Here is a 14441-nt window from a genome sequence, read left to right on the forward strand (position 1 = left end):
TTCTTATAAATGTACACAACTATCACTCATATATAAATATTATTATTCAATAAAAGGAAGCTGTTATAGGTATACTACAGGATCTCAGTATGCAAGGAAAGCCATAGCAAATAAATATCTCAATCACATCAAAATCTATTTATTGGTATCATGGGGCTCCATCTAGTCCACCATGGGTGCAGCACTCACATGCAGGGCTCCCTGCCAGGCATAACAGAGTCCTTTTCTCAAGTTTACAGTAAACACAAGTACAATCCATGTACAGTATACACAACGTATGCACAGCTCAATGTGTGATGCAAGGCCCACATTTATCCAGGTACCTAGATTAATTTGTAAAGTGAACGCTTGTTGGCTCTTCCTTACAAACAGATGTATGCACACACATGCAGGATGCACATGCATTAAATATAACATGTGAACAGGGCTACTGTGCCATATCCCTGTCCATCCCCATCTCACCACCCCAATAAATACAAGGTCATAGCTTGCAGGACTTGACTTAGTAGGAAAAGGGAGGTCTGGCTTGCCACAATGGGCACCTGTCATGCCTTGACCCAAGGAAAGAGGAAACAGGGCAATGTTATTCCCCAGCTGACAGAATGGACCGAGTCCTCTGTGTTTATCCAAAAATGTATATCATGAAACTCTGCTTTTTTGCTTTATAGGAATTGTATTTGAATATAACAGAGCTGCAGTGAAAAATCAGTAAAAGCCTTTCCTAAATAAAAGAAAATGCTGAAGGAGAGAAGGTAAAAGAACCAAAAGAAATGAAACCAAAAACAAATGAACTTACCATACTGCGAGTGAACTTTTCTAGAGAAGTTCTACGACCTTGCTCATTCTCGGGCTTTAGAAGGAAAAAAAGGTTAGAAAGGAAAAATACCCAAAAAAAATCCCTTCAACTTAAATTCGGCTTTAAAAGCAGTAGTGAATGAAATGAAGAAAAATAAAGATTAAACCTCACAAAGATATGGCAACTGCTGTTTGCAAAAGCAAAAAAAATTGTAGCACATCAGGTGGTTGTTTTTCCCTTGTAAAGGATCTCATTCCTCTCCTTAAAATGTACTCTAGCACATTTTGATAAATCAACATCCCCAAAGGGATATCTGTCACGTTGCACCCCATGTCTGTCAACCCAGCATTTATTTACCCCATGTGGATGATATACTATTAACTGTAACTTTGTGAGACATGAAATATGTTGTTGATATAGTGCAATGGTTTTCATATTGTATTCTGAGGAACACTTGGTTTCTGTTGGAGCTCATCAGGAGGTTTCCCAGAAGATTTGAAATACAGAACTTCTCTGAGGGGCTGCTTGCCCACTTCAAAATTTTCCTCAGCAGTATACACAGGCAGGGAACATGGGTCTTTCTCGAAGCTGTGGGCTGATGGTAATGCCCAGTGGGTATGGCCAATGCCCTGTACAAACTGAATGTATGCCTTTGAACATGTCTTAGAATCCTCTGCTGTGTGTAGCACTTCTGTGGCAGACGCACAGACATTTCTCAAAAGTTAACATGGAAAGATTTCTTTGAAACTGAAGTTTGAAAAACCATCCTGTGTGTGTGTTTCTAACAATGTGTGTGTTGATTTTTTTCTTCTTACTTACATACCTCCAGCTCTGAGATAATTAATGAAGTTACCTTTTCTGTATTTCATTGTGAACACTTAAACCCTTTGTTGAGATGCCTGCAAAAGGTTTGGGCAGGATGAGATTAAATTTTTCACAGTTCTGATAATGTATCCGTATCGTTTGCTATTCATAAACTAGAAATCATAGAAGTTCTCTTAAAGAAGGTAGCCATTCACTGTAATGATCTTTAAAGAAACAAGGCTCAATTTACTTGGCACAAGACAAATGCTTGAAGGAAGAGATAATTTTGCTGGCAAGCAAGTCATTTTGCTCAGTATAGGAATCAGAATGGTGATAGAAAAAGCCACCAGCAGAGTGTCTGGGTCGCTGCCCCTTCCCCAGCTCATTTCAATTTGGGTATCAGTGAGACATTGGCTTGAGAATTCATTTTGTGACATTACAAAATCAGCACTGGTACTTTCAGTGAAGAGTCAGGAAACAACAGCTGACATATTAAGCTCTTTCATGCTTTTGTTTAAATAAAGAAAACCTTCCTAGGGAAAGAGAAGTGATGGCTAGGGAAATTATTTTGAGAGCTGAGAGCTGAAGTTATGAGGTCCCAACACTTAGCTTTGAAAGGAAATGTTTCTATTATTGCAACCTTATTGTGACGTGGAGGGGGCATGGGATGACAAAGGATCAGTCCCTTCGAAGAACTACCCTTTTATGTTCCACTCCAACAAAAAATAACAGGAATGACCATGACCTATTCAAACCTAAATTCTGGCTCTTGGACAGGTGAAAGGAGTTGGGGGTAGGAGTAACAAAAACACACCCGAAGATATGCCTAGAAGGACTAATCAAGTATTAGTTACTGGCATACTGCCAATCGTGAGGACATATTTCATGTTAAACCCTCCCATAAAAATCAAGAGGAAAAAATGGTGGCAAAGATTACAGTAGCCACTACTAGCAGAACTCACAATGCAGAAACTGGTGATGCTTATGAAATTCTCTATGGAATTTTCCCTGGATATGGGGATTCCATATTATATATATTCACCAAAGTGGAACTTGTAACATCAGAATCTGGATTTTATTTATAGAATGAATGCAATACTAGATCTCATGCCAAAGCAGTTATTTTCTATTTGTACTTTTTTTCTTTGCTTTCTTCCTAATGAAATGTTGTAACTGTACTCTTCTGCAAAATAAAAACAATTTAAAAATCTAAATAGAAAAACAATGTGGGTTTTTTCCACATGTGGAGTCATTTTTTAATTAAAGGGATTTACTTTTCTTCTTGGTTTTATACTGAATAGCAGGAGTATTGTGCTGTCATGCTCCTATCGAAAGGCAACAAAATAAATAAAATATTTTATTTTAATGGAAGGAGATTTATATTTTATATACAGACATACATTTATAAATCTCCAAGTATTATTTCTTTTTCATGTGCAAATCTGTTATTGGCTTTCCAAAATATCCTTTCCGGCTGGAAGACACTCAGAGCAGAACCCAAGGCCCAGTGGAAGGAAAGGTGGAATAATAGCCAGGACTGTGAGAAATTGCTTATTCCTAGATAGGATCAAGATGCTTCAGCAAAGAGATTCCTTGGGATTCTCTGCTTCCTTGGTCTGCAACAGAACTGCAGGTTCATCAAAATCCCAACAGCAAAGATGAGGCAAGATAAAATGTCTAAACAAAGAATGCATAAAAATGGGCTTGGTGTTGGCAGTATAGCTCAGAGATGACCACAAAAGAAAAAATATCACAGAAAATAAAAGGCTTTCATTTAGGCAGCATTACTGGCATATAAGTGGGACATTCTGTGTTTTTTTTAAAGAACACATACGAATATACACGGGCTGGTTTATGCAATTTTCAAACATGCAGGAAGAAAGGAAAGAGGGAAATTGCTGCAAGAGAACAAATCAGCCCACTGCTGTAGCAAAAAGTTGGGCGCAGCTATTTAAAGGAAAAATGCTTTGATTAGGAAAGCGCTCATACCAGTTAGATGCAGAAAAAGTGGATGAGAAAGTGTGGGCCCATATGCTTACTGTAACCACGTTATCACTCTTTACCTACTTCCTCCTACTCTATCCCAAAAATATGCACTTCTTTGAAGACAGGATCTGCTGCCCAGATTGTAATCACTACATATTCTAAAAATCTTTTAAAAATCAAAGGTCCTTTTGAATGTAATCATTCCTTTGGATAGACAGGCAGAGATCTGTTGTTTGGTTAGCACCAAATCTGAGTTTACAACAGCCAGAAAAGTCCATCATGAGACAACCTATCAGAGCACCCTCATCTGAAACTTACACAAGCCAAATGCAGCTGGAAAAATATGATATGATCAGTGGTGCTGTGGTGTGAATGAGAAATCATGTTGCTTTGCTGCTGGGTCCAACCCTATCAGGTTTCCTGCTAGTTCAAGGAGGAATCGATTTGCCTCCTTGCTGCAGCCCTGATCTGTGCAAGTGCATGGCAGGCCAGCAGAGATGTGAGAAGTCAGTGAGGAGAAAAGATCAGATCATCTCACTAGCCCTGTGCACCGGTTACAGAGAACGCACGTACAATTCATGTATAGTATTCACTTGATTGTTCTTTGTATGTGCGTTGAGTAATTCTCTTGTTACAGGCAATGCATCTACACCTGAATGTGTGATACACACCACACATTAATCCAGGTAGTGGTCCCCAGCTTCAGTCATAAAGTGATCATGTGTCGGCTCTTTCTTACAAACAGATTTATGCATGTACAGGCAGGATATAGTCACTGTAACTGGTGAACAGGGCTTCCGTGCCAAAGAGAATGGCTGGTTCATGATCTGAGATCTCTCAGTGTCTGTAATGACATATAAAAGTGCTAAACTGCCACATATTTTCCATGATACCAATTGTCCCCCTCCCCCCGCCCAGCTGTTATGTTCCTACAGTAAAGGGGGGGAAACCCAGGTAATCGCTCCCATGTTTGCCTGTGCAAGTGAGGGTTTTCATTGCTAGGGAATGGGACTGTTATTGCCTTGAACTCTGGGAAGGAGGATCTCTTGGGTGATGGTGCACTACTTGAGATCTCCATTCCAAATTAGGGAAACTGATAGCCACTGTTAATGTGTCAAATTAGAACCTGTGGCTCCCTGGGAAGGGAGAATGATGTATGAACTCCTTGGAGGAAGGGTCAGGTTAAAATATACTAGATATATAGACACCCAGAAATGTGCTTCATTTTGAAAGTAATGGAAAAGACTTTACCAATATGACTGGTTTGATATCCAAGAAACTAACTCAAGGTTTCAAAATGAAATGTGGCCCAATCCCAAACCAGTGTTTTGCACACTCTTAGCTCATACAGTCATTTTAATTGAAATAATGTTAAATAAAACAGTGAACTCAAACAAGACTATAGCCTCCTGAAGCAATCCTCTACACTTAAAAAAACAAAACACAACAACTTCTGGGAAGTTAACTTCCCACCCACCACGCAAGGTCTAGAAAGCATGGGCCCATATTTTTAAAGACCCACAAAGTATAGATACGTGATATCTCAACAACACAATAATCCCCATTACCACAAGACTACACCACCATCTGTTTCATGGGGACAGTATATAGTTCTACTAGTTCTGGAACCAGACTAGTGCTACATCAACATTTTGAATCGAGTCCGATAATTTTCATTATTTGGTGAGCTATTATTATAGGTTGCAGAATGATTCTTAGAGCACTCAGAACCTTGGAGAACTATAAAGCATTGGCCAAAAGGTGGTCATGGCTTACAACAAGCCTGCCTAATTTGTAACCACCAAGCTCAACACAGCCTCCCAGCCACGTACAGCAGCCCACCAGAGGCTCAACTCCAGACTGAAGTTCAACGATAGCAAAGTGTACACATCAAATACGACCTTACATATCACCATATAATCCCAACTTTTCCATTTCGGCTAAGCTTAATGCCACTCATGGCAGGAAAAAGTCCACAAAGTCAATGCCTAGTGTAAGAAAATGCCACATTTGGCCCTCTGCCGCCATGGGGCATTCACCATGCAAGTCAGCATGTAAAAAGAGAGTCTATGAATAGATCTAGCACACTTCCGATACTAAATAAATGCTAAAGGTTTGCGGCATTATTTAACTAAATAATTCCAACGCATTAGGCCCAACTCAGCGATCCCTTGCTTGAAGGAGCTACAATGTGCACATGGAATTCCCACATGAATGGGAATTCCCATGGTTTATACATCAGTGTCAGGAAAAGTTGTTTGCATACTCCCATTGGCATGAGAGGATGTTCCCACACTAAAGTGAACGTGCATCAGAGCTCCTGAGCATGCAAGGAAGCAGTACAATATAATTGAACACTTCAGGGTAAATTGGAGCCACGCCAATGGTTTAAACAGGCTGCCTTTAACATGGAAGTATGTGGAAGCTGCAGCAGGATGGAGATAGCAGTCAGCACAGCGATGGGAAACCACACAAAGCTCAGGCTGCAGCAATAACTGTGAGAAAATGTAAAAAAAATGTCATGGAAGTCAAAGAACTACAGGAGAAGTGGGAAATGTTTTTTTCTGTCATGCAGGCATGCAAGCAACATGAATATTGGTGGAACACTTCTAGAAGACATTGAAACAAACCAGAAATGCAGATAAAAGCACCTCTCATCTCTCTACCTCACTCTACAAAACTGTCTGGTTACAACCAGATAATCCTCCCCAAACTGGCCTTCCGTTACTGGTAATAATGTACAGAAAACATCTTGCTAGTTAATAGGGATGCCAGCCTCCAGGTGGGATCTGGGGATCCCCTGGAATTACAGAGACCGGTTCCCCTGAAGAACTACAGAGACCAGTTCCCCTGAAGAAAATGGATGTTTTGGAGGGTGGACCCTATGGCATTGAACCCCATTGAGGTCTTTGTCCTCCCCATGCTCCATCCCCAAATCTCCAGAAGTTTCCCAACCCTATTCCCCATCTCCTGCCAGTGGCCAGGGGGGACCTGGCCACCCTATGCTGGTAGCAAACATGCTGATATCAAAAAAGAGAAAGGAAAGGAAAAGAAGAGCAAATTTTTAGGAATTACCAGTCTGAACAATAATTAGCTCTCATTTAAAATTAAAGGGGGGAAATCTACATGTAATCAAGTGCAGGTAAAAGAAAATGAGAGGGCATCAACAGGAAGCAGAGGAAGCCTCCAGGTAAGGCATCCCATGAAGAACCATGTAATTTGACCTCAGGGAATTAAACATCATGGGGCTTTGTACTTCTTCACCATGGTTATTGCCACAACCGTGATTTTTAAACATATGCGTAGTTTTTCTTTAACAAGACTGGAAAGTATCTTTGTCATGAATATTTTTTTGCTGCTTAATATTGGATTGTTACTGTCTAATATTGAGCATGGAAGACACCGGAGCCCTAGGTAAGTGGGAAAGCGAATGCTCCAAGTGCAGAAGCCCCAGGCTCGATCCTTCCCTGGCACCTACAGTTAAAGGATGTCAGACAGCAGATGTCAGGAAAGATTTCTGTCTACCCAAGGCCCTGGAGACTGCCAGACAGAGTAGACAATACTGAGCTAGATGGGCCAATGCTCTGGCTCAGTATAAGGCAGCTTTCTACTTATATGTTTTCAAATGACCTTTGCAAAGGTTGAATTCACCGAGGGTGACTAGACCTTCTTCCTAATATTGACTGATGAAGCTATTTATAGGGATGCCAAACATGGACCTTCAAGGAGGAGGAAACCAGAGTTCTCATTCCTTTAGAAGAAAAGAACAGGAAAGAAAAGGGAACAATAAACCCAAAATTTTCATGTTCACACAGCAGCAAGCAGCAGGCAGGAGTCAAGAAGTGCTCAGAGGTGCAATCACGTCCTTTCCGATATATACCTTCTTCTTTGCCAGCAACAAGTCTTGATAAGCATTAGAACGGAGAAAACGTGCATAGCTGTCACTCTTCATCAGTTTGTAAATGTGCTCCTGTAGAAAAGGAACAAATGAGAGGCTGAGACTTGTTAATGGCCACAGCCCTCTGGGAACCTATGAGAGGGAAAAAGAAACAGCAAGGCAAAAATGAAATATTATTTCCTCTATCCCCACTGTATGACAGGTCTTCAAAGGACAGCTGTCCTTGCATTTCCCAATCTGTGGGTCCCGGCCCAAAACTGGGTTGTGGAGCCTGTGAAAGAGTGTCCCAGGCCCTTGCAGTTTTATTGACTTGCGCATGCTCTGTTTTTTTAAATAACCTATGTCTTGGCCATTACAAACATTTGTTAGAGGTTTACCTTACCAGAAGCCATTGGAGTAGATAGAAATCATTTTGGTTCCAGACGTGACCACTAACAATGCAGGTGATCAGCTGCAAATGTACAAAACTGTGGAGGGGGCATGTAGAAAGTGGCATGCCATTTAGACCTTTTTTTTATTTGTAAAGGATGGTCTCTAAGGACCAGTGCGGCCTCCAATGATGTCCTATTGAATTGCTGAAAGTACAGTGGGAACGAAGAATCAAGGCACAACAATCATGTCAATCCAGATTGGGAGCTGCTGTGCTGATGCTCCTCCTCACCTAGGCCAGCAAGAGCAGCAGCATCACAGCAGCATCTGGCTTTGCCCTTTGCCAATGGCCCAGTGCCAGTGGTACCTATACTCCTCTTCACCAGCCCCACTGTGTCCAGCAAGGAGTATGAGCACAGTGGCCCCCGAGCTTCAGCCTGTGCTTGTGCAAGCCTAGTGTAGATGGTAAGCAGGGGAACAGTGGTGCAAGGGCTTCAGTCTGCCAGCACAGATGTGCTGTGGCCAGTGAAGAGGACTACGGCACTACTCATACTCCTGCTCACCGACCTCACCGTGCCCTGGCTAGTGAAGAAGAACACAAGCACAGCAGCACCTGGCTTCAGCCTGTGCTGGCTGAGACATGATGCATCTGGAGAGAAGCTAGCTTGCCTGAGGTGCAGTGAGCAAGGAGGAATGCAGTGGCTGCAGGAGGGGGAACAGCTCTTTTCCAGGGCTGTTTTGGCCTCCCAGTCCGCGCTGGTCTCCTTGGCCCTGACAAAGCTAAGCATCCTGCCAACCTTCATGATAATTTGGCAGGCATATGCAGTTAAATACAGCACAGCTCTCCATAACTGAATTGTACTTCATATATCTGACTATGATTGCTTCCCTTGTGGTTCAGTTTGGGTAAGAATCACAGATTTCTTGGCATCCCTACCACAACAGGCTACCATTACACTGGCTTCCAGGCAGTTTAAATCTGCAATCCCATTAGAGTTGCCAGCTCCGGGTTGGGAAATACATGGAGATTTTAGGGGTGGAGCCTGAAGAGGGTGGAGTTTGAAGAAGGGAGGGACTACAGAGTCCAGCTGCCATAGCAGCTATTTTCTCCAGGTGAACTGATTGCTATCGGCTGGAGATCAGTTGTAATAGCGGGAGATCTCCAGCCACCACCTGGAGGTTGGCAACACTAAATCCCATGCCTGTTTACCTGGGATTACCTATCATATTCAGTGCACAGGATCAGCCCCAAAATCTGGAATATTAATCTATCTTTTGGCTTAGTTGGCACACTCTACAGTGATCAAACACAACTTGCAGTGGACTACAGCCAGGTTTCTAGGGCCTGAGGTAAAAAAAGAGGAAGATAACCAAGCTACTGGCATTTTTAAATCTCAGAGCTTTTTCAACCAAGGCCTAGTTGTCAGGGTGTAATTATATGTAATGGGCAGTTCCATGATTCTTCCCCTGAAAGGCTCTCTTTTATCAGGTAAAGCAGCCACTCAAGTGAGGATTCAAAATAACTGGAGGATTAGCCCAGGTGAGGACCTCTGGACACTTTCTCCACAGATGTTTGTCCACTTAAAATCCTCCCCACCCGCTTTTAAAATACAGATTATTTTGTCTTTTGCTTCTTGGGGACAAAAGCAAATTTAGTAAATTTTGAGCTGACGAAAGGGAAGTGTTGAACAGCTTCACTTCACTTAATCTGAATTTGCTCGTGGCTGCTTTACTTGAAAAAGAGGGAGAGCTTGAGCAAAAGGATAATGGAACTACAAATAACATAGTTCTGCCTGGTATACAGTTACACAGATAACACATGAATTGGCTTTATAAAATTTCATATCTAAGGTCTGGTAAATTGTGAAATCATTACCATTACTGTGTGGGGGTTTAACTGACTCACTGTAGTTACTTAATGTTCACCCTGTTCAGTTATTATCTTTGGCTGCATGTGCAGGACAAGTTACTCGCAACCCTTCCCTAAGTGCAACTGCTGTTTCTTTTGAAAGAGACACAGCAGTTATATTCCAGCTTTGATACACACCTACCACTCTGTACCAAGGTCGAAGATTCACACATTCCCATTTCAGAAGAAATAGCAATCACAAATATGGGGAAGATCATGAGGAGTGCATTCATTCTGCGCTTGTAATCATAGCCAGGAACATAAAGTCTGAAAAGGGCCTGGTGGAACCCCCTTCCCAGTGAGATCAGAGCCCTGCAGGATCTTAAACAATTCCGCAGGGCCTGTAAAATGGAGCTGTTCCACCAGGCTTATGGTGGAGGACAGCTACGGTTTCCCCCCATCTTAGCTGGCCTCCCTGCCCCTTCCCCTTACTGTATTTCTACCATAGATTTCAACCATATGGGGGCCCTGGCTGCTTTAAATCGGCAGCGGCTCTTTTATTTCTGAGCGCCATCAGTTATTTATCTGTTGATCTTTTTTAGAATTTTATGGTTTTATTTATGATGGTTTTATTGTGTTTAATAGATATCATTGTACGGACTGTATGTTGTTAGCCGCCCTGAGCCCGGCTTTGGCTGGGAATTGAGGGCAGGGTACAAAATTATTATTATCAACAACAACAACATTAACAACGACAACAACAACATGTTCATAAAAGAAAGGGATGGAGAAGGAAATTAGCAAGTCACTGATAGCCAGCCTCTTCTCTGACTGTAAGGCTTTAGGGCTCTGTCTCAAACAAAGGACAGGCAATTCATTTTCATGCAGCTTGTGCTGGAGAAGCCGCACTCTCCTTTGCAACCTGCAGAGAGAGCCTTCCAGCTGTTACTGGTTCAGCATTGCCTCCACTGGCTCACCTGAGAGCACTGCTGCCCACAGAGGCTCCTATTTGATTTATAGCTTCGGTAACAGTTGTGCTTCTCCACACAGTGAATCCAGGCTGTGGCAAGGAACTGCTTGCGGTAACTGATTATACCGATTAAAACCTGGACCCCTAAGGAGATACCAGTAATATCTGCTGATACAGCAGCCTATGCTAAAACGTATAGAACTTATAACTCATAAAGAGAATATGGAATCAGAGGGTTGGTACCAGGACAAGGACAAAAAAATAGCCAAGCACATCTGGAAAGGAATGACAGAGCATTATATGGAAATCAATTAGCTGTTCTGCTTCCATTGTCCAACTGGACCTGGCCTAATGAGCACATTCTTCTTCTTCTGGTGTACACAATTACTGTGTCTGGATGTAAAACCTAGTAGATGAAGACTGCAATATTCAGTCATCGCACAATCCAGGATATCCTTGCTACCATTTTCTTAGAGTGCAGCTTTCAGAGTTCCTTTCTCAGTGAAGTATTCTGGAAAACTCCATTCAGGTGTGGCAGACAAAATCATGACAAAATGGCTGCTGTTCCTCTTGATGACAACAGCTAGTGTGCAGCAGCTTGGACCACTGTCAACCTATGGAAAGCTTCTAGTTTCTTTCAATAGGGTTCAATTTCTTTAGGAGCTGCCAATGAACATTTGCTTCCCATTTAAAGAATGCAAATATAAAGTTAAAGAAGGTTGATGCTAACAGTCTGGGAGGAAAACTTGTTACTACAATGTAAGCATTCATGTAAGAAGAAAAAATTGCATCAGATCAAGGGTCTATCTATTCCAGCTAGATGCCTCCATGAACTCTTTAAGTAGGGCTTGAATGCAACATATCTGCTAATCAGATATGTCCTATCTCTGAAAATGGAGTTTTCATTTAAGCTGTCATGGCTACTGGACATTGACAGATCTGTTGTCCAGGAATTTGTCCAGCCTTTTTAACAAACACAAAGATCACTAATCCACAATAAACTAGATGTGTGAAACCATCTGTGAAAAATCCATTAAAAGCTGAAAATATTCTCAACAGCAAATTTCAATCCCTCCTATTAAATTTGTTTTAAATCTTATAAATTCATTGTCTCCTGATCATTTCAGGAACAGTCCTTTAGGAGCTTTTCTTCCTCATGGCTCTTAGGAAGAAGGTCTTCACTTTTTCCCTGCAGGGCACTGTGCTTTGAAAAACAATCTGAGTGAAAAGGATTTTCCCCCACCCAGCTCATTTTTTTTGCCATATAAAATACCAATAGGAGAGTCCTGAAGGGGTGAGAGGGCCCCTAAAAATATTAAGGGGCCTGACCTTCCCAGGCCTTATAGGATTCTATCACTATAGAAAGGTACATCTGTTTCTGCTGAAAGGTAATGAAGTCCATCTGGTTTTCCTCCTTATGCTGCCCCTCTTCCTGGAATCCCAATAACAGGATGGGAAACATTTCCTCTGCTTAGATTTCGGTGTACCAGGCTGCTGCCAAAGGTGCAGGAGCAGGGCCAGTCAAAAAAGGTGACAATGCTATGTGTCCCATTCTTTTCTTCTGCAAGGTAGACTAGATTTCCTACAATTATGTTCTATTTTCCATACACAAAGGACAAGGATTCTCTAAGAGATTTAAACCAGGGATATCTTCAGCAATTTCCGGACCACTGCAAACCCTGTAATGGAAGAATCTTCATTTGTGGAATACCTGCTTTCCTCCGAACTCTAACACAATGTACAAATACAAGAGAAGGGCTCATAGGGAAAATCCTACCCCGCAATGGCCCCCACTTCTTCTCTTTCTGTCTCCTCCCCTGTGTCTACCCATCTGGTTTTCCTCCCCTTTCTCCAACCCACCCAGTCATCTATTCCTTTCTTCCCCACCTTGTCCACTCGCCTGGTTCATCAATAGTTTCCTTCACCTGATCAATCCTTACACAATTTTTTTTCTTGGGTTGCCAGGCAACCTGAGATGGGGGCTGGTTTTAAAAGGTAGTGGTGACAACATTTGCACATGGAACACTGGATTCTCTCCCCCACCCCAACTTTTCATATTTGTGTAGAATCTTGGCTGTTACCCCAGTTTGCCAGGCCTTTTTTATCCACACAGGAGGGCAACCCATTGTCATTAGGTACATTACAAGAGTTAAAATACACAGAGCCAACCACATTTGTTATGGACATATAAAAGTGTTTGCACATTGAGGGGAACTGAACCTGCCCAGCAGCACCACTCTGGTCTCTGCTGCTTCATGCACTTTTCTCCCCAGCCCAGTTCAATTCCGGTACTGGAGCCAAGTATGGGGGGAAGTCCCCAAAGAAAGGGAGTGCAACAAGCTAAAGCAGGAAATATGAAGCCACCTTACAACAAGTCAGACAACTGGTCCAACGAATTCACTAGCATCTCCTCTGAGTGGCTCTGAGGGCCTCAAGCAGAGAAGTCTTTTCTAGTACCTGCTGAGAGCCTTCAAGTGGAGATGCCATCGATTAATCTTGGGAATTCCTTTATGCATAATGTCACCACTGAACCAGGTCCTCTCAAACATGTTTTTCTTTTGTGGTAACACCCCCTTCCCTTGGGGCAGATATATGAAGAAAATAGCTGCCTCCATCTTCTGAAGTGTGGCCCTTAAAAGCTGCCTTGTTGAAGATCAGGTTAAAAGTTCATCTAGTCTAGCAATCAGTTGTTCCCAAGCAGGACATGAAGGTGAATCATAGAGTTGGAAGGGACCAGCAGGGTCATCTAGTCCAGCCCCCTGCACAATGCAGGAAATTCACAACTACCTCTCCCCCACACCCCCAGTGACCCCTACTTCATGCCCAGAAGATGCCCAAGATGCCCCTCCCTCTCATCATCTGCTTAAGGTCATAGACCTGCTGGAGCTGTCACTGTGGGGGGAAAGTTTATCTCCACCAATACCTCGCGGACCCACACAACTACCAGCCAGCTTCAAGGCAATCCTTAAGGTGCTGGCAGAGCCACTGGAGCCTGGCTTGCTCCCAGTGTATAGGGCCAAGTTCAACCAGAGTATCTCCCTGTCACCTTTGTTGCTCGAACTGTCTTCAAAAGTAGACAGCATTCAGGTCAAAAAGTTTGCCTACCTCTCCCTAAGTTAATTATGCACTGTGTGAAGACATGCTTCTTTTAGCCAGCCCTTAACTATCAATAAAAGAACAAAATCCATGGGCGAAAACGCACAGTAGCTTTAGCCTCCTTTATTCCCTGTTTCAGCCAGGATTCAGCCAGGAACGAACGCATGCGTTTCGCTGAATGTGCATTCGATCCTGGCTGAATCCTGGCTGAAACAGGGAATAAAGGAGGCTAAAGCGACTGTACGTTTTCGCCCATAGTTAGAAATGGAAAACTGTTGGGAAGATATATCGCTTAGAATCATAATAAAGGTGCCATTCAGTTGTATGAATGTTTCTCCTGAGGGTTAAAAAAAAAACCCTCAAGTAGCTGTGGGGAGATGCAGTTTTGAGTAGAAGTTTGTGTGTGCTTATTTCTTTCCCTGCAGGTGATTTTTCTTATTAAAAGGGCCCCCTGAGATTCTTTTTATCCCAAAGGGGAAAAGCTACAGATACTTTTTATCTTTTCCTCCTTTATCGTTTCCTCCACGGGGCAAAAACCAGCTCAAAAGGGGTAATTTTGATAAGAAAAAAGGACCAAAGAGGGAAAGAGATAAGCATTCTCTCCCCCCCTCCCCAGTCCAAACATCATCTTTCCATAGCTGCTTGGGGTTTTTAAAAAGCCACTGGGAAAACA

The 14441-nt window shown here is 42.5% G+C and overlaps 1 protein-coding gene across 1 annotated transcript in view; it reads right to left on the reverse strand.

Annotated features, from left to right (window-relative positions):
• Window positions 1-721: 721 nt before the first annotated feature.
• The window catches only part of RGS6 (regulator of G protein signaling 6), a 242709-nt gene continuing 228989 nt past the window's right edge, over window positions 722-14441 (reverse strand). The window contains exons 15-16 of the mRNA XM_056852259.1: window positions 7467-7556; window positions 722-850 (exon numbers count right to left, since the gene is read on the reverse strand). Of these exons, the coding sequence (XP_056708237.1) occupies window positions 722-850; window positions 7467-7556 (219 nt within the window). The remainder of the gene's footprint in view (window positions 851-7466; window positions 7557-14441) is intronic.

This window comes from Euleptes europaea, chromosome 6 (genome assembly GCF_029931775.1).
Source record: "Euleptes europaea isolate rEulEur1 chromosome 6, rEulEur1.hap1, whole genome shotgun sequence".
Lineage (NCBI taxonomy): Eukaryota > Metazoa > Chordata > Lepidosauria > Squamata > Sphaerodactylidae > Euleptes > Euleptes europaea.